Source organism: Lepidochelys kempii, chromosome 1 (assembly GCF_965140285.1).
Source record: "Lepidochelys kempii isolate rLepKem1 chromosome 1, rLepKem1.hap1, whole genome shotgun sequence".
NCBI classification, from domain to species: Eukaryota; Metazoa; Chordata; order Testudines; family Cheloniidae; genus Lepidochelys; species Lepidochelys kempii.
Genome location: NC_136380.1, coordinates 46,519,067 through 46,546,495, shown reverse-complemented (window position 1 = coordinate 46,546,495; position 27,429 = coordinate 46,519,067). Strand labels below are relative to the sequence as shown.

Genomic DNA, 27,429 nt, shown 5'->3' with positions numbered 1-27,429 from the left:
TGTCAAATATATAGCACATTTGATGGATTTAAGGCTTGCATTGCAAATTCAAATTTTACATCATTTAAATTTTCATTTATAAAAAAAAATGTTTCCAGCCTTCAGGGTAGCAAAGAAATTCCCAATGTAAGCAATGCAACTGATGCAGTGCTGCCAATGTGAGTATGCAGACTGTCTGAACCTAGGACTCAAGGGTATGAACTCCCCTGGCCATCACTAACTTAACTGAGGTGTTTTTTTTTTTTTTTTTCTAAATTAAGACACTAATGTCAACAATTAGTGACATGGAAAAGAGGGTAGAAATAAAGCTTGCTGGGAAAAGCAGACACCAGGAGGTGCTGCAAGAAAGGAAATGTGGAGGTAAGAAAAGAAACAGAAAAGAGGATAGAGGAAAAAACAATGAATTATAGAAATCAGTTAGCATATCTTCCCATTGACTGACACTGACAACAACAATAAAGGCACTGAATAAGCAACAAGACAGACTGTGGAGCCTCTGTTCCCATAACTAGAACCACTGGCTTCATCACACCTATTTACAGGGTAAGCGCTCATCCATGTGATTAGGGGGGTGCACAATCTCTAAAGGTTTCATAAATGCCGTATTCTACCCTTGATCTTTACACAAACCTGCCACCAACCATAGTAAGAAAATAGTAAAGCCATTTCCATCTCCTCTATTGGAGAGTTTAAAGGTCTGAGCGCTGTGAGTGATTAACTGGTAGGAGCACCAAGATACAAGCTTTGAAGAAGCTGCTGTCAAGCTGTTTTTTTTCCATCCTCAGTGGGAGAAACAGATCTTATCTGATAATGGAGAAAGCTGGGGAGAGAGCTTCCAATTTTCATCTCTGCCCATCATCATCCTCTCATCCTCTCACACACTATACTCAAATGCATCAGTCAGGTCTCCTGGTGAAGTAAACCATAAGTGAGAAAGAGCTTATCTGGCTTCATTATCAGTCACATTTGAAATATGATCCATGTATGCTTTGCTAACCTATACTTCTTGGTGAGAGGCACAGATTTCAGAATCTATCGACTAATGTAACTATTTGCAAACTGATCAGTGGACCACTGGAAGTCTGCAAAAGAGCTGACTGGTCACATGCTACTAACACTCCCCCTTATTTTCAGCTGCTAAATCTCTTTCCTGGTATTTATAAGTACAGTACCCACACAGGTTCCTTATGGATTTGTGAACTGGAGTGGAAGTAGGAGCTATACATCACTTGATGAGGTAGGAGTTAATATTCACACATGAAATCAAAAAGTGCCTGTTACTGTCAAACTTTCACTTCTTACATTGTTTTACATTTTCCAAGTTTCGTGGTAAATGAAGAAAAGGGAAGTGACAGGATTGAACAAAGAAAAGCCAGCACACTTAAAGTATATTCACAAATTGCTGAATTGTTGATACTAATCTAAAAAAGGCTACGACAATATTTAAATATTGTAACCATAAAATTTAAACATTGACTTTTATACAAAGTACTTGATTAAAAAGCTGGAATTCTGCAAGTATTAACTCCTACACCCACAACTGCTTAGTATTAAGAGACAGGTTTCAGAGTAGCAGCCGTGTTAGTTTGTATTCGGAAAAAGAAAAGGAGTACTTGTGGCACCACTGAATGCATCCGCTAAAGTGAGCTATAGCTCACGAAAGCTCATGCTCAAATAAATTTGTTAGTCTCTAAGGTGCCACAAGTACTCCTTTTCTTTTTATTAAAAGACAGTGGAGCACAATGTTAACTTTGCACGCTAGAGCCATGAAAAGCGTGCCTTTACTGGCTTGCTTAATTGAATCTCATATTAGTAGTTGTACAAGTTTCAAAGAATTGCTACCCAAGTTACAGTAGTTCAAATTAAGAGACATTTTCTTCATTCATATTCTTGTCACAAAGCTACTTTTTTTTTTTTTTTAAATAGAAAGACTAATTTTATACCACAACAGTAAAAAAAAAAGAGCAGGCAATGAAATATTGATTTTATCTTCCTTTTGTATTACAATTCACTCCAGGCTCACATAATTCATGGGATGAATGCTTTAAAGCTCTATTGTTCGCATTTAAATATTTTCATTAAAAGCAAAGTGCCTTTTGACTTTGAGAATTCATATGGATACACTGGGACAAAAAAATGTTGGTTTTAATGTATTCTTCATTTGAGACCTGGCGCTAAAACTCCCTGAAGTCAATGGAAGTTTGTCAGTCAATGCTTGTACAATCCAGCCTTTAATTAGTACTACTTAATAATGCAGATGCAGTTTAGCTAGTCTACAACACGTGATCTTTTAAAAAGTGGTGCAATTGTTTTAAAGCATCACAAAAAGATTTTCCACCAATTTTTTTCCTCTCGTCCACAAATTTACACTGGCACTCACCATAACCACAGCCTAAAGCTAAAGAAAAACATTAGTGATGTGTCCAGCAATTGAGGCATTCACCTTCTTTTTCCAGAGATCAAACAAAAACACTGTACAAATATAAAATTGTTAAAAGCTTCACAGATATTCTAAATTACTGAATGTTATAGAAGTTTTAAAATAAAATAATTTGCAAAAGGTTTTTTCTGTATTTAAAGCTGTTGCAGCAGACATTTCTTTTTATCTTAGAGAGTTTTCCCACAGTGTCCATTACCACAGTAGCTAAATGCGTGCAAGGTAATTAGATCTGCATGCACTAGGAACCTAGTGCATTTATAGTCTTCTGCTCTTCTTCCTTTCCTGCTATGAGATGGTTTTGCTTGGAATATAAATAATTTTATTCTTTCTTTTCTTCTCCCTCACCTGTACCCTTCTGGTATGTTCGGAAAGCTCTCAAACTGTAGGGTGTGGCATCATACCTTACAGGTGGTCAAGAGAGATTAATCTGACCTCCTTTCAGAGCTCAGCCCACAGTCAAACCCCTTCAACAGAGAACACTTTCTCCTGCTGTCCCACACTGCAACTTATGTGGACATCCCTGATCTAGATAAAAGCTAGCTTGGGTAAGGCAAACTTTTTGGCCTGAGGGCCACATTGGGTTTCTGAAATTGTATGGAGGGCCGGTTAGGGGAGGCTGTGCCTCCCCAAACAGCGAGGCATGGCCCAACCCCCCGCTCCCTATCCAACTCCCCACTCCTCCCCCTCACTTCTCGCTCCCTGACAGCCCCCCTGTCCCCTGGGGACTCCTGCCCCATCCACCCCTCCCTGTTCCCTGATGGCCCCCTGCTGCCCATACAACCCCCTCCTCCTTCCTGACTGCCCCCATTCAATCACCCTGCTCCCTGCCCATCCCGCCCCCTATCCACACCCCCGCCCCTGACCGTCCCGCCCCCTATATACACCCCCGCCCCCTGACCGTCCCGCCCTGCGAACTCCCCTGCCCCTCTGTCCAACCCCCTGCTCCTTGCCTCCTTACCGTGCTGCCTGGAGCACCTGTGACTGGCGTCGCAGCTGCATCAGGACAGGCAGCCAGGCAGCACAGAGCACCGGGTTAGGCCAGGCTCTGCAGCTGCGCTGCCCCAGGAGCTTGCTGCTCTGCCACCCAGAGCATTGTGCTGGTGGAGCAGTGAGCTGAGGCTGCGGGAGGAGGGGGAACAGCGGAGGAGGGGCTGGAGGCTAACGTCCCGGGCCAGGAGCTCAGGGGCTGGGTAGGATGGTCCCGCAGGCCGGATGTGGCCTGTGGGCCATAGTTGCCTACCTCTGATCCAGATAGACCAAACAGCAGAATAGCTGCTGCACCATGGATGGCAGCATGGACTAGCTGCATGAGTTATGTACCCAGGGTCCTAGGCACGGTTGTACTCAGGAGGCAAGCCTGTACCAGTGCCCCTGCAGCTACACTGCTATTGTTACTTGATCAAAGCCTAACTCAGGTACACCTATGCAAGCTGGAATCACCTCTCCTGAGTGCAGTATAAACATACCCTTAATCTTGGGCTCTGTACATTTCATTTCCTCAGAGGTGTTCAGTTGTCTTGGTAGGTCAAGGATGGAGAGACAGTTTCAACAGAACAGGCTACTGCGAGCACATCACCTCTGCGTTTCCCCTACTAGCACTGAACATGGTTCTGTTGTCAGTTCAAGGTCCTGGTTCTTACCCATTTGATGGCTTTGAAGATCACGGGTCTTGAACTGTCAACAAAACCAGATTGGAAAACAGTGGAGAAACTGGAGCACGGGGTGAGGTATTTGCAGAGGCCTGGCTCATTGAAAGGCAGGCTGCTACATTCTGCTTGAGCTGGAAGCCTCTACATTGTTTTCACCTTCAGCCCCAGAAAGAGGAAGTTGCAGAAATTTAGACTGGAGATGACAAATGCATCAATCACTGGCCAGATTCTTGTCTGAGCAACATTATTTTAAGCAAGCTAGAAGTGAAAGAAGATTTTCACAACTGATGCTATGTGGTTCATCTAGGCTTAGTGAAGAGTCAGAACAGGGCTATGACACGTTGCACCACTTTGATGAATTGAAAAAAGCCTTCAGTGAAGGGGAGGATAACATCCTGGCTAATTCTTCAAAGCACTTCCCCTTTCTGACCAGCATCATTTTGGTCTTGTCCAGAATGAGTTTGAACCAGCTGTTCTCCACCCAGCTACTGATCTCTGACATCTTTGTGATGGCATTGGTTGCCTCCGGAAATGAGCTATACAGCCGAGTGTCATGAACATACTGGAGGCAACGGGGTCTGTGGCATATTACCAACTCTAAGTCGCCTCATGTAGACTCTGAAAAGAAGGCTGGTCCAGGATATTTACTTGTGGAACTCTGCAGGGGAGAGTTTATGAAGAACAGCAGCTGCTCATCATTTTCTAGGTCCCACTGGGGAGGAATAACTGGAACCATTGCAGTTCAGCAGTTTTCTCCAGCTACATGCATTTTGTGGCACTACATTTCAGCATCTATGTTCAGTGATGAGCTGTCAAAATCTTAACAACTGGTTCCCTCCTCACCCCGCGAGGGGGTCGTGGCCCACCCCTGCCCCCCAGGACTCCTGTCCCATGAGGAGTGGTTCCCCTGCGCCCCCCCCACGGGTTACCTGCTGCGGCGTGGGCTGCCCTCCTCACGCCCCGCCACCCCAGCTCACCTCCGCTCCTCCTCCCTGGGCCTGAGCGCGAAGCCGCCGCTTGCTTCTCAGCCCTCCCAGGCTTCCCGTGCCAACAGCTGATTCGCGGGAAGCTGGGGGGGGGGGGGGGTCCGGGGAGGGCAGAACAGGGCGGCACGTTCAGGGGAGGAGGTGGAGCAGAGGTGAGTTGAGGCCGAGCACAGGGCAGGGCGGGGTACTGCCGGTGGGTGCTCTGCACCCACCAAATTTTCCCTGTGGGTGCTCCAGCCCCGGAACACCCACGGAGTCAGAGCCTAAAGGTGCCACTTTTGGCCAGTTGTTAAATTTAGAAGCCCTTTTAGAACCGGGACAACTGGTATCCTCACGGGACAACCAGTTCTAAAAGAGCTTCTACATTTAACAACCGGTTCTAGTGAACTGGTGCGAACCGGCTCCAGCTCACCACTGCCTATGTTGAAAGCTGCAGAGATCAAGTAGTGTAGGTGCTAAGATGTAGCCTGCATCATGATGTAGTCATGAGTAGGTAACCTTGAAGCTCTATTAGTCTTGTCTCCATGGCGCACACCAGTACAGAAGTTGTGAAGCAGCCAGGAATTGACAAATGTGATCTGTTTGATTTTGGCTGTCACTACATTCTCAATGGTTTTGCTTAAAAAATCAGTTGCAGAGGTTTTCTTCATCCAGTGTTGATAAAGACTGAGTAAATAAATGCAGATTTCAAGGGACATTTATACCATTTTGGGAACAAATTCTTTCAAATGTCATATATAAAATAGGTTTTTGTTTTACATTTCTTAAAGCAAGGGAAATCTCAGAATCAAAAATTTTAAAAAAAGAGAAGAATCTATTTGGTCGTCTTTTTCCATCCTCAAGGGATGAGCAAATGCAGGACTGTTCCCTACAGAATGCTTTATCCACTTTAGTGTTCAGCGATTCAAACAATGGAGACTTCTCTTTCAAAGTTTAACAGCAATCACTGCTAGTTCATTTCCTCATCCCACCTGGAACACTTTTGCTCCTAATGCCACCTCACTGAATGATCCTAATGAATTCTTCAACATTTAAATCCTTCACATACCTTTTGAAAGTTATATTCTCTTCCCCCAGACAACACATATACAACTTAGTTGCTTTTCAGCTAAGCTATACATTAAAAAACAAACATTCCCTGATTTAAAAAAGCCAGCCCATACATATTTAACTTTTTTTGCTTTTTTCTGAGTTCCCTCCAATTTGTGAGCATATTTCTTATATGACATGCCAAGGAACAGTTTGCAACATTTTAAATGAAGCTCCAACAGGGCATAAAGAGACCATTAGCAACTTAGTTTGTAACTTGTTTCTAAGTGTGCTACTCAGAAATCATTCCTTATTTTATCAATTTCACAACAGAGTTCATTTTCTGTAACTTGCTGTCCAGTATGACCTAAGACCAAGATTTTCAAAAATAGGAACCTAAAGTCAAGCTTCTATACTCTTATTCAGGCGCTTACAAAAGTGACCAAATTTTCAGAGGTGAGGAGCACCAAGCACCTCCCCTTGAATGGACAACAGGAGTTGTTGACAGATAAGCACTTTTGAAGCATCATGCCACTTAGAAATCTCAATAAGGAGGCTAGACGTCTAATGTTAGGTTCATATTTTAAAACCTTGGACTAGATCTTTTTCAGCACTGGTATCTGCTAAGTATTTATTATGGAATCCCTTTCCGAGATTTAGGCATAATCTGTGTTCATGTTCTACTCATATTTCTAATTTCTCTGCCCTCAATGCTGGTGCTTCCCCCTTCAAATATTACTAAAAGAGATGTTAAAGGAGGACCATGAAGGATCCTATAGCACCCCCACTAGACAGTTCCCAAAGCAGATGATCATTTATTGTATTTTGCTGGTCTACACTACGAGTTTATGTCGGATTTAGCAGCATTAAAACCGAATTAACCCTGCACCCGTCCACACAACGAAGCCATTTTTTCAACATAAAGGGTTCTTAAAACCGATTTCTGTACTTCTCCCCAACAAGGGGATTAGTGCTGAAATTGACATCGCCATTTCGCATTAGGGTTAGTGTGGACGCAATTTGAAGGTATTGGCCTCTGGGAGCTATCCCACAGTGCACCATTGTGACTGCTCTGGACAGCACTCAACTCGGATGCACTGGCCGGGTGTACAGGAAAAGCCCTGGGAACTTTTGAATCTCATGTCCTGTGTGGCCAGGCAAGCTCATCAGCACAGGTGACCATGCAAAGCTCATCAGCACAGGTAACCATGCAGTCCCAGAATCGAAAAAGAGCTCCAGCATGGACCGAATGGGAGGTACTAGATCTGATCGCTGGACTACGCACCAAAAGACGAAATGCCAAAACATTTCAAAAAATCTCAGAGGCCATGAGGGACAGAGGCTACATCAGGGACGCAACACAGTGCCGCGTGAAACTTAAGGAGCTCAGACAAGCATACCAGAAAACCAAAGAATCAAATGGACGCTCCAGGACAGAGCCCCAGACATGCTGCTTCTATGCTGAGCTGCATGCAATTTGGGGGGAAGGGGGGGCGCCACCACTACCCCACCCCTGCCCGTGGACTCCGATGATGGGAGACCGATGATGGGGTACTCTCCGCCATGCCTGAGGGATCTTCCCTGATACCAGCCAGGCGGTGGGGGGAGGGGAAAAGCAATCATCCCAGAGAACTGGATGGGGGGAGTGGGTTAGTTTGGTTTCTGCTGCTGCACTTTAACAGGAAAACCGCAGCACTAAATGGCCAACTCAACGGGCTTTGCTTGGTATGGGAAAGGAGGGTGCTGCTGTTATGAAGGTTGCAGAAGCCAAAAGACTATGGCTTACCATGGCCGCCTGCAAGCCGAATTCTATTGCCCGGCCCTGCTTGCGTGACCTCTAACACCAAAGCCGCAGGCACTCAATATAAGATGCAAAATGTGACCTTGTACCAAAATCACATGTGCTATGTAATGTGAATAGTGTTGTTCACTGTGAAAGAGTATAGCCATTGTTCTGTAAAATGTATCTTTTTAAATACTTCACTCCCTTTTTTTCCTCCAGCAGCTGCAAGTGTTTCAAGCCGCCGTCCTCCGTCCCAAAGGCTATCTCAGATAAGGCGTCGAAAAAAAAAGCACACGCGATGAAATGTTCTCTGAGCTCATGCAGTCATCTGGCACTGACAGAGCTTTGTGGAGGGACACAATAGCAGAGTACAGGACAGTGGCCGATGAACGTGAGGAGAGGTGGCGGCAGGAAGATCAGAGGAGGCATGAGGCACCGCTGGGGCTACTGTGGAATCAAACGGACATGCTCTGGCATCTGGTGGAGGTTCATGAATGGCAGGAGGATCACAGACTGCTGCTGCAGCCCCTGCTTAACCGCCCTCTCTCCTCCCCAAGTTCCATAGCCTCCTCACCCAGATGCCCAAGAATGCGGGGGTGGGGGGGCACTCCGGGCACCTGACCACTGACAGCCCAAGCAACAGAAGGCTGTCACTCAACAAGTAGCTTTTTCCTTCCCTCCTCCCACACCCCACCTGGGCTACCTTGTGAGTTATCTCCCTATTTTTATAATCAATTGATAAAGAATACATGTTTTTTAAATGATAGTGACTATTTCCTTTGCAAGCACGTTGTGATCGAAGGGGGAGGGCAGGTGGCTTACAGGGAATTTAGAGGCAACCAAGGGGGCGGGTTTTCATCAAGGAGAAACAAACAGAAGTGTCACACAGTACCCTGGCCAATCATGAAACTGGTTTTCAAAGCTTCTCTGATGCGCAGCGCTTCCTCCTGTGTTCTTCTAACTGTCCTGGTGTCTGGATGCGCGTATTCAGCGGCCAGGCGATTTGCATCAACCTCCCACCCTGTCATAAAAGTCTCCCCCCTACTCTCACAGAGATTGTGGAGCACACAGCCAGCAGGAATAACAATGGGAATGTTGATTTCGCGGAGGTCTGAGCGAGTCAGTAAACTGCGCCAGCGACCCTTTAAACATCCAAATGCACACACTACCACCATTCTGCACTTGCTCAGACTATAGTTGAACAGCTCCTTAGTACTGTCCAGGATGCCTGTGTATGGCTTCATGAGCCAGGGCATTAAGGGGTAGGCTGGGTCCCCAAGGATAACTAGGCATTTCAACATCCCCAACAGTTATTTTCTCGTCTGGGAAGTAAATCCCTTCCTGCAGCCATTTAAACAGACCAGAGTTCCTGAAGACGTGAGCGTCATGGACCTTTCCCAGCCATCCCACGCTGATGTTGGTGAAACGTCCCTTGTGATCCAATAGTGCTTGCAGCACCATTGAAAAGTACCCCTTGCAGTTTATGTACTGGCTACCCTGGTGGTCCGGTCCCAAGATAGGGATATGTGTTCCGTCTATAGCCCCACCATAGTTTGGGAATCCCATTGCAGCAAAGCCACTAGTATGACATGCACATTTCCCAGAGTCACTACCTTTGATAGAAGCAGCTCAATGATTGCATTGGCTACTTGCATCACAGCAACCCCCAGAGTAGATTTGCCCACTCCAAATTGATTCCCGACTGAGTGGTAGCTGTCTGGCATTGCAAGCTTCCACAGGGCTATTGCCACTTGCTTGTGAACTGTGAGGGCTGCTCTCATCTTGGTATTCTTGAGCTTCAGGGCAGGGGAAAGCAAGTCACAAAGGTCCATGAAAGTGCCCTTATGCATGCAAAAGTTTTGGAGCCACTGGGAATCATCCCAGACCTGCAACACTATGTGGTCCCACCACTCTGTGCTTGTTTCTCAGGCCCAGAATTGGTGTTCCAAGGCATGACCCTGCCCCATTAACACCATGATCTCCAAACTGCAGGGGGAACGCGGTTTTAGAGAAAAGTGTGTTCATGTCCTCATCACCGCCCTTCCGTCGCCTCCTTGCCTGGTTTTTCAGGTGCTGATTCTGCATGAACTGCACGATAATGCGCGAGGTGTTTACAATGGTCATAACTGGTGTGGTGAGCTGAACGGGCTCCATGCTTGCTGTACTATGGCGTCTGCTCCTACTCTGGCAATCCAGGGAAAATGGCACAAAACGATTGTTTGCCGTTGCTCTGACGGAGGGAGGGGCGACTGACAACATGGCTTACAGGGTTGGCTTACAGAGAATTAAAATCAACAAAGGGGGTGGCTTTGCGAGAAACAGAATGGCCCCCTCAAGGATAGAACTCAAAACCTCAAGGATAGAGCTCAAAACTGGGTTTAGCAGGCCGTTGATTTCACGGAGGGAGGGAGGAGAAAATGAATACAAAAACAAATCTGGTCTATTTTTTGGTTTGATCCACTTCATCTACCTTTATGCATCTTGCTGGCAGCAGACTGTGCAGTACGTCCGCTAGCCATCATCATCTCCTGGGTGCTCAGCGGAAGACAGTGCAGTATGACTGCTAGCCATCATCATCTCCTGGCTGCTCATTAAAAGACGGTGCAGTAGGACTGCCGGTAGGACTGAATTGCCATGAGATGAAACTCAAAAGGGTAATGACCTGGCTGAGTCACTCCCATGTTTACCCAGGCGCCCCGACCTCATCGAGGTCGGTTAAAAGAGCACCCATACTGCACTGTCTGCTGCCAAAAGGCAATAAGCTGCTGCTGTGTAGCAATGCAGTACTGCGCCTGCCAGCACCCAGGAGACATATGGTGATGGTTAGCTGAGCGGGCTCCATGCTTGCCAGGGTATGGCATCTGCACAGGTAACCCAGGAAAAAAGGCGCAAAACGATTGTCTGCCATTGCTTTCACGGAGGGAGGGAAGGGGGGCCTGACGATATGTACCCAGAACCACCTGTGACAATGTTTTAGCCCCATCAGGCATTGGGACTTCTACCCAGAATTCAAATGGGCAGTGGAGACTGCGGGAACTATGGGATAGCTACCCATGGTGCAATGCTCCGGAAGTTGATGGTTGGCCTCAGTACTTTGGACGCACTCCGCCAACTACATACACTTAGAGCATTTGCGTGGGTAGCTACAATCGACTGTATAAAAACGCTTTCTACAAAACCAACTTCTATAAATTCGACCTAATTTCCTAGTGTAGACAAATCTTTATGTACAACTAAATCTTTCAGGTAATTTTCAATCCAGATGACAATGTTCATATGCATACCAAAAAGACAGTTTTCCAGTCAGACTGCATGGCACTTTATACCTTACTAAAGTTCACATATAATTATTGCATTATGTCATCCGTCACTTATGTTAATTTGATCAACAAAAATAACAATTTTCTCAACATGATTTGTTCTTTGCAAAGCTGTGCTATTTAGTGTTTATTTTTCTGTTCTCTTCTAAATAGTTACAGACAGTTCTTCCATTATTTTACGAAGGACTGAAGTTAGTTTTGCCAGACAGCAACTGTCAAGACTGAGCATTATGTCCAACAATTGCTCTTTTTGATTCCTCTAGTACAGGGGTGGGCAAACTTTTTGGCCAGAGCGCCACATCTGGTTATGGAAATTGTATGGCGGACCATGAATGCTCACAAAATTGGGGGTTGGGGGTGCAGGAGGGCTCCAGCTGGAGGTGCGGGCTCTGGGGTGGGGATGAAGAGTTGGGGGTGCAGGAGGGTGCTCCGGGCTGGGACCGAGGGGTTAAGAGGGCGGGAGGGGGAAATCAGGACTGGGGCAGGGGCATGGGAGAGGGGCAGGGGGGCGGGCTCCGGGCGATGCTTACCTCCAGCAGCTCCCAGAATCAGTGGCATGTCCTCCTCTGGCTCCTACATGGAGGCACAGCCAGGCAGCTCTGTGCGCTGCCCTGTGAGCAGGCGCCGCCCCTGCAGCTCCCACTGGCTGCGGTTCCCGGGCCAATGGGAGCTGCGGGGGCGGTGTATGGGGTGGGGTCAGCATGTGGAGCTCCCTGGCTGCCCCTATGTATAGGGACTGGAGGGAGGACATGCCACTGCTTCCAGGAGCCGTGCGGAGTGGGGCAAGACCCTGATCCCACTCCCTGGCTGGAGTGCCAGAGGGGAGCAAGCCCCAGACCCCACTTCCCGGCGGGAGCTCGAGGGCCGGATTAAAATGTCTGGAGGGCTGGATGTGGTCCCCAGGCCATAGTTTGCCCACCTCTGCTCTAGTACTTCCCTAGTTCTCTATGACTTGTCAAAAGCAATGGTCAGGGGTTCAAGAATGTACATTAGCAAATTCCCTTAAAGACCTGGGATGTATGTTATCCAGACTTGCTGATTTGTATATATTCAAATTGTCCAAGTATTCCCATATGTGCTTTTTATCAAAAATTAGAAACTAGTAAAATATATCTTTGCTTTATCAAACTTTGGAAAACTAATGTGCAAATTGCTTGAAATTTTCTAACTGTTTTTATTTCCAGAACACCTTTGAATTCCACGATTTGCATGCAACACATTTTTATAGGAGTTTTTAAAACTGAAAATAATTGGAAACAGAACCCTAACTATGGGTTGCAAACTGAGATTACACAATAAGACAAACGGTATCAGTAGAATTAATTTTTAAAAAGCCAAGTGATTTTAAATCTTATTTTCTAACACTAAAGAAAGTAAGAATTTTCTTAAATCTTTAGCTTTAATCTTAGGGCTTGTCTACACTTACCAGAGGATCGACTTTGCAGTGATCGATGCATTGGCCGTCAATTTAGCGGGTCTAGGGAAGACCTGCTAAATCGACTGCCGATTGCTCTCCCGTTGACTCCTATACTCCACCATATCAAGAAAAGTAAGGGGAGTCGGATTTACTTTTCCCTTTAGTGTAGACAAGGCTTAAGTGTCAATGTATTATTACATCCACAATACCTATCCTAGAAATAAAAAGCATTTATTGTATACAGTACACCCAAGCTATAACAAAAGAGACCCACAGTGGGGGGGAAGGGGAGGCAATAACTCCTCCAGCCCTGTCGCAGTGGTGGGGCTCAAGGTGGGATCCAGGGACCACGTTCATTATATCTGAAGGTGTGTTATTATGAAGGGCATTATAGAGAGGGTGTACTGTAGTAGTAAATTAGTAGGAAAGTTATTTCAAGATATTGTACTATTATTGGCACTAAGGATTTTAAATTAAGAGCTAAACCAGGAATATACTATACACTGAAAACTTTACTCCTAGTTTTAAATGGGGTTAAATTTGACATGTAGATTAAATATAAATAGCTATACTACAAATCATTATTCCCAACTTACCTGGAGCTAGTCCAGCAGTAGCAGGACTTCCCATGGAAGGGTGAGAGAACAAGGCTTGAGAGAAGGCAGACATACTTGACTGAGACACATTATTCAGCCTGGAAGTTGATCCACCTTTTGGAATAAACTCACTTGCAGTAGGATTTGGTGTCTGTTTAAAAATCAAATACAGTAAGTTAATGTTTATTTCAAGTGTGAAAATATAGATAATGCCTATTAAGCTCAAAAAACTTTCTAAGCAAGTATATCAGAGGGTAGGGGACATTTTAAAGATTTGCATACAGCTTGTCTGAATAGATATAGAAAACTACATTGCATAAACAGATTTTAAAGTTACCTTCTACCTTACATCTTAAGTAGCATTATTGTGCTAGCCTTATGAACATCTGAGTTATGAATTTATAGAACATCTTTGCAAAAGATTTCTCAAAAATCTCTTATATTTTAGTATTATGGACCTTTTGAGAACAGACTTTGTAATGGGAAAGCCCTAACATCGCTGCACAGATTGGCACTACACTGAAGTATTTTAGGGAACTAGACTGCTGAAAGTACCTCAGAACTGAGAAAGAGTTTCAAATTTAAGTTGTAAAAACCACTTCTACTAAAGAAAGGTCATTTCTTTCTCTGTTTCAAACAGGTTTGTGTGTTTCTTTTTTTGGGGAAGTACAGCTCCCTTCTGATTTAGGCCATGTCTACACTACCACTTACGTTGGCAAAACTTATATCACTCAAGGGTATAAAAAAACCACACTGCTGAGGGCCATAAGTTTTGCTGACATAAGTGGTAGCGTGCACAGCACTATGCCAGCGGGAGAGCTTTTCCCGCCAACATAGCTACCACCTCTCGGGTGTGGTTTAATTATGTTGACAGGAAAGATCTCTCCCGTTGGCACAGAGCAGCTACACAACAGATCTTACAGCAACAGCTGTAAGGTCTCCAGTGTAGACATAGACTAAGTTATTTACTCCATTTACATAGCACCTTTAACAAACTGCTAGTTGCTACACCATAGACAATATAGATTCATAGATACTAAGGTCAGAAGGGACCATTATGATCACCTAGTCCGACCTCCTGCACAACGCAGGCCACAGAATCTCACCCACCCACTCGTGCGAAAAACCTCTTACCTATGTCTGAGCTACTGAAGTCCTCAAATCGTGGTTTAAAGACTTCAAGGAGCAGAGAATCCTCCAGCAAGTGACCTCTGCCTCATGCTACAGAGGAAGGCGAAAAACCTCCAGGGCCTCTTCCAATCTGCCCTGGAGGAAAATTCCTTCCCGACCCCAAATATGGCGATCAGCTAAACCCTGAGCATATGGGCAAGATTCACCAGCCAGATACCCAGGAAAGAATTTTCTGTAGTAACTCAGATCCCATCCCATCACAGGCTATTAGGCCTATTTACCATGAATAGTTAAAGATCAATAAATTACCAAAAATCATGTTATCCCATCATACCATCTCCTCTATAAACTTATCGAGTTTAATCTTAAAGCCAAATAGGTCTTTTGCCCCCACTGCTTCCCTTGGAAGGCTATTCCAAAACTTCACTCCTCTGATGGTTAGAAACCTTCGTCTAATTACAAGTCTAAACTTCCCAATGACCAGTTTATATCCATTTGTTCTTATGTCCACATTGGTACTGAGCTTAAATAATTCCTCTCCCTCTCCGGTATTTATCCCTCAGGTATATTTATAGAGAGCAATCATATCTCCCCTCAACCTTCTTTTAGTTAGGCTAAACAAGCCAAGCTCCTTGAGTCTCCTTTCATAAGACAGGTTTTCCATTCCACAAATCATCCTAGTAGCCCTTCTCTGTACCTGTTCCAGTTTGAATTCATCCTTCTTAAAACATAGGAGACCAGAACTGCACACACTATTCCAGGTGAGGTCTCACCAGTGCCTTGTATAATGGTACTAAAACCTCCTTATCTCTTCTGGAAATACCTTGCCTGATGCATCCCAAGACTGCATTAGCTTTTTTTCCACGGCCATATCACATTGATGGCTCATAGTCATCCTATGATCAACCAATACTCCGAGGTCCTTCTCCTCCTCCGTTACTTCTAATTGATGCGTCCCCAGCTTATAACTAAAATTCTTGTTATTAATCCCTAAATGCATAACCTTACACTTCTCACTATTAAATTTCATCCTATTACAATTACTCCAGTTTACAAGGTCATCCAAATCTTCCTGTATGATTTCCCGGTCCTTCTCTAAATTGGCAATACCTCCCAGCTTTGTACCATCAGCAAACTTTATTAGCACACTCCCACTTCTTGTGCCGAGGTCAGTAATAAAAAGATTAAATAAGACTGGTCCCAAAACCGATCCCCTGGTAACCTCCCTCCAGCCTGACAGTTCACCTTTTAGTAGGACCCGCTGTAGTCTCCCTATTAACCAATTCCTTATCCACCTTTCAATTTTCATATTGATCCCCATCTTTTCCAATTTAACTAATAATTCCCCATGTGGCACGGTATCAAACGCCCTACTGAAATCTAGGTAAATTAGATCCACTGCGTTTCCTTTGTCTAAAAATTCTGCTGCTTTCTCAAAGAAGGAGATCAGGTTGGCTTGGCATGATCTACCTTTTGTAAAACCATGTTGCATTCTGTCCCATTTACCATCGACCTCAATGTCATTAACTACTTTCTCCTTTAAAATTTTTTCCACGACCTTACATACTACAGATGTCAAACTAACAGGCCTATAATTACCCGGATCACTTTTTTTTCCTTTCTTAAAAATAGGAACTATGTTAGCAATTCTCCAATCATACGGTACAACCCCTGAGTTTACAGATTCATTAAAAATTCTTGCTAATGGCCTTGCAATTTCATGTGCCAATTCCTTTGATATTCTTGGATGAAGATTATCTGGGGCCCCTGATTTAGTCCCATTAAGCTGTTCAAGTTTCGCTTCTACCTCAGATATGGTAATATCTACCTCCATATCCTCATTCCCATTTGTCATGCTACCATTATCCCCAAGATCCTCTTTAGCCTTATTAAAGGCTGAGGCAAAGTATTTGTTTAGATATTGGGCTATGCCTAGATTATCCTTGACCTCCACTCCATCCTCAGTGTTTAGCGGTCCCACTTCTTCTTTCTTTGTTTTCTTCTTATTTATAGGGCTATAGAACCTTTTACTATTGGTTTTAATTCCTTTTGCAAGGTCCAGCTCTACTTGACTTTAAGCCTGTCTCACTTTATCCCTACATGTTCTGACTTCAATAAGGTAGCTTTCCTTGCTGACCCCTCTCATCTTCCACTCCCTGTATGCGTTCTGCTTTTCCTTAATCACCTCTCTGAGATGCTTGCTCGTCCAGCGTGGTCTACAACTCCTGCCTATGAATTTTTTCCCCTTTCTGGGGATGCAGGCTTCCGATAGCTTCTGCAGCTCTGATTTAAAGTAATCCCAGGCTTCCTCTGCCTTTAGATCCATAAATTCTTCAGTCCAATCCACTTCCCTAACTAATTTCCTTAATTTTTGAAAGTCAGCCCTTTTGAAATCAAAAACCCTAGTTGCAGATTTATTTTTGTTAATCCTTCCATTCAGTGTGAACTGAATTAGCTCATGATCGCTCGAACCAAGATTGTCCCCTACAACAGGCAACAGTTGAACACCCTGAAGTAAGCAAGGCATTTGAACACTTTCTTTAAAACAATTAAAATTATTGGTTTTGAACTTGCATTTTAAAAAAGTATGTTTTTCATAGGAGAAAAAAATATAAACTGGTTCTAGATGGGCATAAAGTACACTACAGGATATCCATCTAAAATAAACTTAAGTGGACAGAAAACATGTGAAGTTAAGAGTAGAAAATAAAAATAAAAATGAACAAAATTCTACAAGCAGAGGTGTATAACCTGAAGATCATTAAGTGTTAGTTGGCAAATTTAAGTATACATTCTCAAATTCAAAGGGAACTGCTACAATTGCCTGAATAAAAGAGGTAAAAAGAGTGAAAAAATCAGAAAGAATACGTTAGCAGCGGAACTTTGAATGGACAGCAGGCTGTTGACAAGGTAATGGTTGACAAAAAACAAAACTAAAAAACCCACACCCTCACAGCAATTAAATGAGGTATGGACCATACTTTTTTAGGTAGTTGAAATAAAAGATTATGAGTTTTATAATTTAGATTAGTTAAGTTACTAAGTTGTACACTTTTCCACAAAAGTGAGAAAACCAAGTCCCAAAGAAAATCATTTGTTCATTTCACACACATTAGATGGAAGACATGACAACAAAGATGGACGCTGAAGAAAATTATTGAAAACATTGTTTTAAATGCTTCTGGTATTACAAATAAATTAAAAGAAATGAGCCTCCAGTTAGACACTTCAGCCACACTGTGGAATATAATATTTGAAACTACTAGAAAGGAAGGCTAAATCTGGACACTGCAACAAGATAGATAATACTCAAAAATTTAAAATCACAAAAAATAGTCCAACAGCCAGCAACGGATTTGGAATGGAGCTCTGTTGCATTCCTACATTCCAGCCCTATGACCAAGATAAATTCATACCAAAAAATAATCTGTTTTAGGTAGGAGTCAATTTGTGCATATGTGTGAATATTAAATCTGAAGCACAGTCAATAGAGAACTGTCCTATTTTAGTCACAACCAAAAGTGCAGACAGGAGAATTAAAATACCTGGACTCATAAGGGTACAAAGGTGTTCATCTACGATGCTAAAGGAGTTGTAAAGTCTGGGTAACGAAAAAAAATCAATAAAATCTAAACCAAGACAGGAAAATAAAATGAAAGTTAATTATAACCGGCAATTTTAAATGCATTTAAACGCAAAGGGAAAGTTCTAGACAGACACCTGAACGTTTTAGGTAGAGGAATAACTGTAGAATGAAATATGGTCTTTAACAGCCTGAAGTAAGATCAGGCAAACATGCATGTAGTCAGTTAGATGAAGAGACTGCAGAAAGTGAAGAGAAAGAGGATGCACTGAGGGGAAAAAGAGTTTTCAAATACAATACTACTACTGTAAATTCATCAAGCAACATCATTCAAACAGTGTCTGAAAACAGGTGAAAAGCTTGTAGAATCAAATTAAATTGCATCATCTCAAAGAATGACAAAGTCCATAGAAAAATAGTTTACAGTTACAAGCAGATCATGAACCCTTCATGTCTACAATACTGTGATGAAAATTCTACCATGTCAAAACATTTTGTGAAATTAAAACACCTGTCCTTCAATGAACAAAAACAAAATGCAGTCAAAACCAAAAATGCATCCAAGAAACTCTGATCAGCAAAAATTCCCTACTGCCTCCTAAAAAGTGGGCAACTTCCAAAAACCCACAAGTGATTAATACTTAACTCCCTCAGCTCAAATGGAAGCCCATTCTACTGTCTATAAAATCATACCACTGTAAATTCCTAAATATATTACACAAATTTAGGTACCCAAGTTCTGGTCTGTATAACAGCAACCAGTAGGTTCAAACATTTTAAAATGAAATTCTACTCCGAATGTTCCCACTTTTGTCACTCTATGAATACTTCAGTTTATCCAAATTAGGTGGCTGCATCTGGATGCTATTCTCCATATATAATCTAAATAGTACTTTATAATGAAACTGCAAAAAAATACCCTTGATTTGACATTATATCGCTTGATGAATAGCAATATCCTATTGGCCTTTTTAGTCACTCACGCACTCACCTGCCTCTTCTATGCTGGTCAAAGAAGAGATTTGAGGATTTAAACATGCTTCCAATTTCTAACCCACTTGGCTCCATACCCATTGATCAGAAAAACAAGTAGGTTAAAATTCTGATTATAATGGTTTATAACAGTAAAACGTTCTACACAGTCACAAACAAGCAATATTTTTTAATAATTTAATATAACATCATGATCAGGAAATCAGACGTTTAGTTCCCAGAGCTCGCTTAACTGCCATGTTACACACCAGTTGACAAAAGCTTTTAAGAACAGACAAATTTCCTGAATGTGTAAGCTCTCAGCTATAGTGCCACATTACATTAGTGTGATTTTTCTGCGTCCGAGTTCCTTGTTACATGTGCATCTTTAATTTGTAATCACTTGAAATCAATGAAATTTTATTTAATTTTCTGGCTTTTAGATATATGACTACATGTTTAACATAGACAGGCTGCACATTCAAAATGGTCAAGAAAGTGACATATCACTGTTACTTGTCTATGCTTGCTATTTCATTTCAGTGTTCTTTTCCAAACTTCACAAAATGTACTCAATGCCAACTACCAGGTATATGCTAATTTTGAATGAAAGATTAAGAAATCAGTTATTAATGCTCTAAGTAAGTACCCAAGAAGGTTCTTATACCTGAAAAAACATCCTTGTCAAACTCTGGCAACTCAAAACACCAAATTAAATTTTAAGAAACTTTTGATTAAGTCTGAGTCAATAATAAGCCCAAGTCGAGAGTTTTCAGCCCAAAAGGGGATGGGATTGCTTTAAATAGTCAAAAAGAAAACAAGTGCATCACTACAGTTTTATGTGGATTAGTTTAACACACTATACTGAAATAAGAATGATTCCACTCTGAAGGGACACTTCACCCTTGACTACATGTGGAAATTGCAATGGTTTAATTTAAGGTGTGATTTTTAGAACCATTTAAACTGCTGAAAAAGGCAGAGAACATTTATTATGGTTTAAGACAGGCTTGTTGCACTTTCGTTTAAGTCTTTTCCTAACTGAAAGCGAGGGGAGACTTACTTTCTTAGACACAAAAAAAATTTACTTCATTCCAATCTGTTACACTTATGATACTCCACAGAAAGCAGTGTCCTTTTTTTTTGTGGTCATGTGCAAAACCACAAAGAACCCAGTTTGACCCTCTGAATCCTGGCAGAGGGTGCAGGATCAGCAATTCAACATATTTGACATGAAAATCTCTAACACAATACAGAAACTCACAAAGTCATTTTTACTGTTTTCTGAGTGGAACTTTACCGAGTTTTCTGACAGAAGTTGGATTGAATAACATCCTTTAGATTGTGAGTAACCAACATGTATTTGGCGTTAACATGTTCAGAAAGAAAGAGGTATTCCTAACCACATTTCTGAGATACTTTTTTGAAAAATTTTAATAGGTTCTGAATTTCTTATAAGAATTGTGTAAGCAGAGGCACACAGAGCTCATGTTCAGCTACTTATCCACACCACCAGCACATTAAGAAACCTGTTGGGAGAAGGGGGAGCTCTTTACTGCTAGCTTCTCTCTTGCAAGTTCAAAGTTTTTAAATTTAGAAATAGTAGCACAAGGAATTTTACCAGCTTCTAAACACCTAGGTTTTTTTGATAATCATTAAAAAACAAAACAAAACCTATAATCAGAAGAGAGGACAATGCTGTAAAGAAGAAGGTAATTAAAGATGCTATCTTGCATCCACAAGATTAAGGCAGTGGTTTGCAAAGCATATTATTTCAATAACGCTTTGCCTCAGATTAAACAAACTCAAAAATTGGGGCTAAAATTGCTAGTCAATCAGAGTAAGAGTAACCTAGAAGCAAGAAAGAGCAGCGTGACAACGGCAATTTCCTACATATCCTTGGGAAACCTTACTGAATTAAGTTCAAGTATATTTGGGGTCCATTGTTTTAAACAAAGGGTTTATATGTAGGATTGTGTTGTACTCCCAGGGGGAGGGCTACCACAGCTCCCCCAGGAACTAAAAATAGTGGATGCTGATTAAGGCAAACCAGTCAGGTTGTAGTTCTGCCTCAGAGAGGTATCACCTCTGGGGCAGCTCACATATTAGGTCAAACTGGATTCTCCACAAACCAAAAGACAAAGGAAGGCCTTTTGGATAAAACAGCTTGATTTTAAACTACCCCAGGGCCTTCTTTCTGATCCAGCAAGCAGATAGGACCTGCTGTCCAAGAAGGAGTCACAATCCTTGCAAAAAAGGGTTTGAAGGACTGACACCTACCAGACCCTCGTGCTCGAGTTGGGGGTAAGCTTTTTAGCATGCGTGTAGCTTCTTTTTTTGTTTTTAGTATATTTTCTCTTATGCTTTCACCTTAAGAATAAATGTGCTTGCTTCAGAGATTCTAAGGCCAAAAGGGAACACTGTGATCATCTAGTCTGTCCTCCTGTATAGTACAGGCCATAAGACTACCCCAGAATAATTCCTAAAAAAGCATCCAATCTTTTAGAATAAATGAATAAATGAATAAAAAAAATACTTTTAGAAAAGCATCCAATCTTGATTTAAAAATTGCCAGTGATGGAGAAGCCACCATGACCCTTCATAAATTATTCCAGCAGTTAATTACTCTCACCGTTAAAAATGTATGCCTATTTCTAGTCTGAATTTGTTTAGCTTCAACTTCCAGCCACTGGGTTCTGTTATACCTTTCTCTGCTAGACGGAAGAGCCCACTATTAAATTCCATGTAGATACCTACAGACTGTAAATCAAGTCATCCCTTAACCTTCTCTTTGTTAAACGAAAGTCTAACATTATAAGGCATGTTTTCTAATCCTTTACTCATTATCGTGACTCTTCTCTGAACTTTCTCCAGTTTCTCAACATCCTTCTTCAATTTTGGGCACCAGAACTGGACACAGTACTAAACCAAAAGTTGCACCAGTGCTGAAAAAAGGTAAAATAACGTCTCTTCTCCTACTCAAGATTCTACCGTTTATATCATAGGATCACATTAGCTCTTTCGGCCACAGAGTCACACTGGGAGCTCATTTTCAGCTGCTTATCCACCTCCACCACCAAATCTTTTTCAGAGTAACTACTTCCCAGGATATAGTCCCCCACTTCATAAGCAAGGCCTATATTCTTTGTTCCTAGATGTATACTTTTCCATTTAGCTGTATTAAAACACATATTTGCTTATGCCCAGCTTACCAAGCAATCCAGATCACTCTGAAACAGTGAACTCTTCCTCATTATTTACCACTCCACCAATTTTTGTGTAATCCGCAAATGTTATCAGTGATGATTTTGTGTTTTCTTCCAGGCATTGATAAAAGTATTAAATAATGTATGGCCAAGAACCAATCCCTGAAAAGATCCCCTGGGTCAGGAGGGAAACAGAAGTGAGTCTCTGCACAGGAGAGGTGATGGCTGAGGAGCCAGGAGTCTACAGTGGATGCCCTTAATGGACCAGGGAGGAGGGGGAAGCAGGGGTAGAGGGCATGCAGATGCAGTTTCCTTGAACAGTGACAGGAAGGTAGAAGAAAAGATTCACAAAGCCATTTACTGAATATATTTAGAGAACCTAACAGACTCAGACTTTAAGGCCTGAAGGGACCATTATGATCATCTACAAGGGATGTCTGCTGCTCAAAGAGTATGGATAAAGTAATGGAACAGTGTGACTTTTAAAAAACAAACAAACCCATGAAGTACTGGCTGTAGTTCTGAAATTTCAATCAAGCACTAAAAGTAAGCCAACACCACCATTTAAGTGATTTGTCCAATAGGTAGCAGAGCAGAAAACTGAATCCAGAGCTCCTGGCCAATGTCTTATCCTCAAGACCATTCCTCTCATATTGTCCATCCCCCTGCTAGTGCAGAATAGTTCCCAACTGTGTATTTTCTAATGCTTTATTCTGACTAGCTGTAAAATAGTTCAGACAATAAATGAGGATTTTGTGTGTGTCAGATTTTCTATGACAAAGGCCAGTTTCAAAAGTCTAAAGTGGGGACACAGAAACAGCGTTCAACAGAAACTTAACTGAATGTAAAATGTACACATATGTTGTCGTTAATGAACACTGTAGATTTCCCCCCTAGCAGACTGATAAATATAGCATGGTGCGGTGTGAACATGAGAACATTCTGGTGCTACCACCTCACTTTCTGCACCAAGAAGTCAGTTACAGCCTACTGCACCAGGCCAGAAGGGAGACAACATTTAATTTAAATCAAATCTATTGCAGCAGGTAGTAAAAAACTACATTGTTCAAAAGGAATACTTTAACAAATTTGTCTCCTGTATGCATAGTAAAAACAGCTGTAGAAATATGGGTTGTGCCTTTAAAAGGCTGTGGCTGGTGTACTGCATGGCTATATTAGCTCCATGCACAAATCCTATCAGATCAAAGCAGATATAGATTCCATTTATTTCAGAAGTATGCGGTCGAATGTACTTACCTTGTTAAAAATCTGAAGTAAAGCCTTTTTGATCTTTTTTATTATTATTACTACTACTCCTACCCACCACCTCCAAATTCATGCTGATCTGTTCAAACATCCCAAACTGAATAATCCTTTAAGGTCACTGTTCGGAAAGAACTCCATTACACTGTACCCATGCTATTCGAGGCAGTTATCTCCCTTTATGGCATGCTTTTCAAAATGGTTTTTATATTCCAAGTAATCTTTAAAAACAGACAGGTGTACCCAATAATGAACCTCACTTACCCAAGTCCCTATGCAGGTGCTTGCTATTCCATTTGAGTTTTTTGATAATTATGACATCTGAGAATTAAACACTCTGGAACATCAGAGCAGCCAGCCTGAGACTGGAGGTTGCAAGGGACATTAAAAACAAACCTCTCCCCACCACCCCATTTGTGCAGAATGCCTGTTTAGGCTGTTTAATAGAAACAAACAACACATCTCTCCTAAATTAAATGGATTCTACCCATTTCTTCTGCAGATCACTCTTACCATGAATTATAGTATTGCTCCTCCCCCCAAAAAACAGTTACAGGTATGTTGAGCTGTATGTTTAAACTGAACCTTTTCTTACCATTTTACACAGTATTTCATATTACTGCATGCGTGTTGTGTGATCATGTAATAATACACCCTACTTTCTGCATACACACAAGGGACAGAACTGAAGTAGCCATGGATGTTTTGTAACTGAGGGTAGAATTTAGTCCTGAAAAGGAATTTAGTAACCTTTTGAAGCACAAAATTGAATAGAATCCAGCTCACTTTCTGCACAACAGTGTTGACTGTGCAATGCTTACAGCTGTAAGAAGTAGCATAAGCTTACTGCCACTAACATAAAATTGATCTGACCCTTGTGTATTCATGACCATATTAAATAGTTTCTGTCCTCTTTCAGCTGCTTTTCTGACCATAGCAACATATTAAAGATAGCACTTATGTTGCACCTTTCAAATAAATTTAATCCTGTTTCCACAATCCGAATCAGGTATTTCAATGGCTGTACATTCAAATGAGTATGTGAACTTTAAGAATACCAAAATGAAAAGTTATTGGAATGTTAAGCTGGAATCCTGGTTTGTATTAGTTATAGATCTTCAACAGATAAGAAAAACCTGCAAATAAACCCCTATGTCCATTTGAATGTACAAGTCACCTTAACGGTATATTATATTTTCATAAATTATATTAGCAATTATGACTTGAGGCTGAGTTCTTCCAGGGACTTAAGAGGCTAAGATAAGAACTTTAGCTTCAGCACAGGCTTTCAACACCTCCAGTAACCACTAAATGCCCTCCCTAGTCACTACTGTTTAATCATCCTACACTATTTTCAGACCAGAAAAGCTATTTTTGAACTACATATCTTCAAAATGTTGGTAAGGCATCAACCTTATTTGTGGATTATGGACATGCTGAATTAGGACACAGTCAACTTGAAATCTCAGTTTCAACATGTTAATTTAAAGGTAATTTCAGGAACCAAACTTGCCCAATTACTATTGCCTATTTGTGATTTAACAGTTAGTTTCTATTTTTTTAAGAATAATTTTCTCTTCTCCCCCTTGTGTTAAAACAGAAAAGTTTAATATCGGTACTTTCAAAGTCACCCTCACAAAAACTCACTAGAACTTCAACATATATAAGGAACAATCTTGTTATAGAATTCAACCAAAGCTGAAATTCAGCTTTTCATTCTCCACCTAGAAGGCCCTATACAATTTTGCTCTCACCTAAAGTCTCTGCTCATCTCTCCATTTTTCTCTTTCCTTCCCTATGCTTTTCACCATACAACTCCTTTTGTCTCATCTTCCTGCTCTGATTCATGTATTCTGCCCTCTACACCTGGAATAGTCTTCCCTTCGTCATCCACAAAGAGTGCTCTCGCTCTTTCTCTCTCTCAAAGAAAGTATCTTCAAGCAGGAAAGCACACTGTAGAATACACAGCCTCACGTCTTATGTGCCACATTAATAACCGACTGTTGCACTGGCCCTGGCTATGTGTAGTAAGGAACTTGGATTTATGGGATATTGTTCCTCTGCCCTTCCAAGCCCCTTGACCCACACTGCAGTCCCAGCCTATTGCCAATTTAAACTCAAAGACCTGGGGGCACTACTAGGACCAAAGAACCTCACTCCTTTACAATTCAGGAGGGAAAAACTTAGAAGAGAAGGGTGGCAAGGAGGAGGCCTGAATATTTAGGTTTCTAGTCCACTGCCTCCCCCATAGCATTTTTAGCTTTCTTACTCTAGAGCTGGGCAAATGGACCAGATGAAAATCCCAAACTAAATTACAATGGAAAAGGAGAAGAGGTGGCAACTGCAGGAGCAGGAGGGAGAAAGAGCGGGCAACTCCTTCCTTGCCTTTCCCTGTTGAGTTTGGGGATGGGAATTCTGCCATTCCCCCTCTTCCTCTCACCTAGCAGGTGGCCCCTAGTGAATTATGTGCGGTTTGTGCCCCTACGAGTCACAAAACAGAGTGATATATTGAACAAAAGCCTGAGAGCTTCAGAGTTCTAATTCCACCTCTACCACTGATTCACTGCATGCCTTAAGCAAGTCATTTAACCTTTATCTTTCTAACTCAAATAGGAAAATAATACCTCAACACCACTGTGAGGTAGAAGACTGTTCTCAGAGCAAACATTAATCGCAAGTGTTACGGAAGTTTTAAGCAATAGGAATTACACCTAGGGTTACCACTTCTGAAATACAAAAAAATGGCACCCCTCGCCCTCCACAACCACAAGGCAACTCAGTAACACTGGCCTCTTCAAGAGCAACTTGAGTATCTAGCGAGATAACACACAGATAAGAATGATAACATCATTTTCTTACTTAAACTGTGTAAGTGGCAACACTGCAGCATTTTTAGCTGGACACAAACTTTTAACATTAGATATCCTAGTGTATTGTGATAATAATGGAAATCTTTAGTTCTACATTAAAAAAACTGTCAGATTAAATTATTTTACTGGCAAATTCATAAAAAAGCCAGGCTGGTCAAATACCAACCAGGTGGTAACTCTAGTTACAACACAATAGTTAAGGTTAATACGATCATTCCATTCTAAGTACCTCTTTTCAGTTCTAACTTTATCAAGTTTATACAATCATAACCTTCAACACTGCACAATCTCTCCTCTCTTAAAAACTGAGTTGATGGTAATTCGGGGGGGATGGGGGGGAAGAAGAAGAGGAGGAACTATTAATACAATGTTGAATTTGACAATTTAAATGCACAAGACAGCCAGGAAATTTAGAAGGTTCAAATAGCAAAGTTAAATTGTGAAGTTTTCTGACTTTTGTGCATTTAAACTTTTCTACTTTAATATTCAATGCAAAAAAGCCTACAATATTAGATGTTTGCGATGGATATAACGAAATTCTTTCCATCAGAAATGTACCTCACTCAGAAATGTAAAGTATGGTGTCTTATTTTAATAGGTTAGAAAGAATGCAAGTCTGTTATCTCCTCCACAAATTAGAACAGTAAACAAACAAACAAAACCAAACCTCTGAATGGGAGCGGGGACAGACAATAAAATGCCAGAGAGCATTTGTCCTGGGGGCAACTACACTTATTTTATTGTTTGAGCTTCTGGCCCAATTTCAACCCCTGCTTTGAGTAACTGTTTCCAACATTTTTTTTAAAATGTAAAATAAAGCATCCAAGATACTGAAAAGTGACTAGTAAAAAGTAATTTTACCTGAAAATTGTTTTCTGTGACTCTGTTCCACCAAACCATATTGATGGGTACTCCTGTTTTACACCTGTCAGCCAGACAGCCAATAGCGTTCTTTGATTTTCGTGCCTTTGATCCCACCGGAACTATCCTCTCCTCCAGCATCCCCAGTCGATACTTCCTTGGCTACGAAAAAGAAGGAGAGAAACCAGGCCACTCCTAACATCCCTCAGTCTAGAACTAAGCTAAAATAGGTAGAACATCTCAGGATGATCTCTGGATTGGTGGAATAGGAAACAATTTGCAAGTAAAATTTATCTGAGACTGTTGCCCTTCAATCCCGACTA

The 27,429-nt window shown here is 41.8% G+C and overlaps 1 protein-coding gene across 7 annotated transcripts in view; it reads right to left on the bottom strand.

The window, feature by feature from the left end:
• The window catches only part of PAN3 (poly(A) specific ribonuclease subunit PAN3), a 120,409-nt gene that overhangs the window by 35,640 nt on the left and 57,340 nt on the right, over positions 1 to 27,429 (bottom strand). For 6 of the 7 annotated variants that reach the window (XR_012158470.2, XM_073340702.2, XM_073340719.2 and 3 more), the window contains 2 exons: positions 27,107 to 27,268; positions 13,221 to 13,371 (listed from right to left, as the gene is read on the bottom strand). Coding sequence is in view for 6 of the 7 variants with exons in the window: in XM_073340702.2 (XP_073196803.2) it covers positions 13,221 to 13,371; positions 27,107 to 27,268 (313 nt within the window). In the remaining variant the exon portion in view is untranslated. The remainder of the gene's footprint in view (positions 1 to 13,220; positions 13,372 to 27,106; positions 27,269 to 27,429) is intronic. The other variant, XM_073340709.2, reaches the window with a different exon arrangement.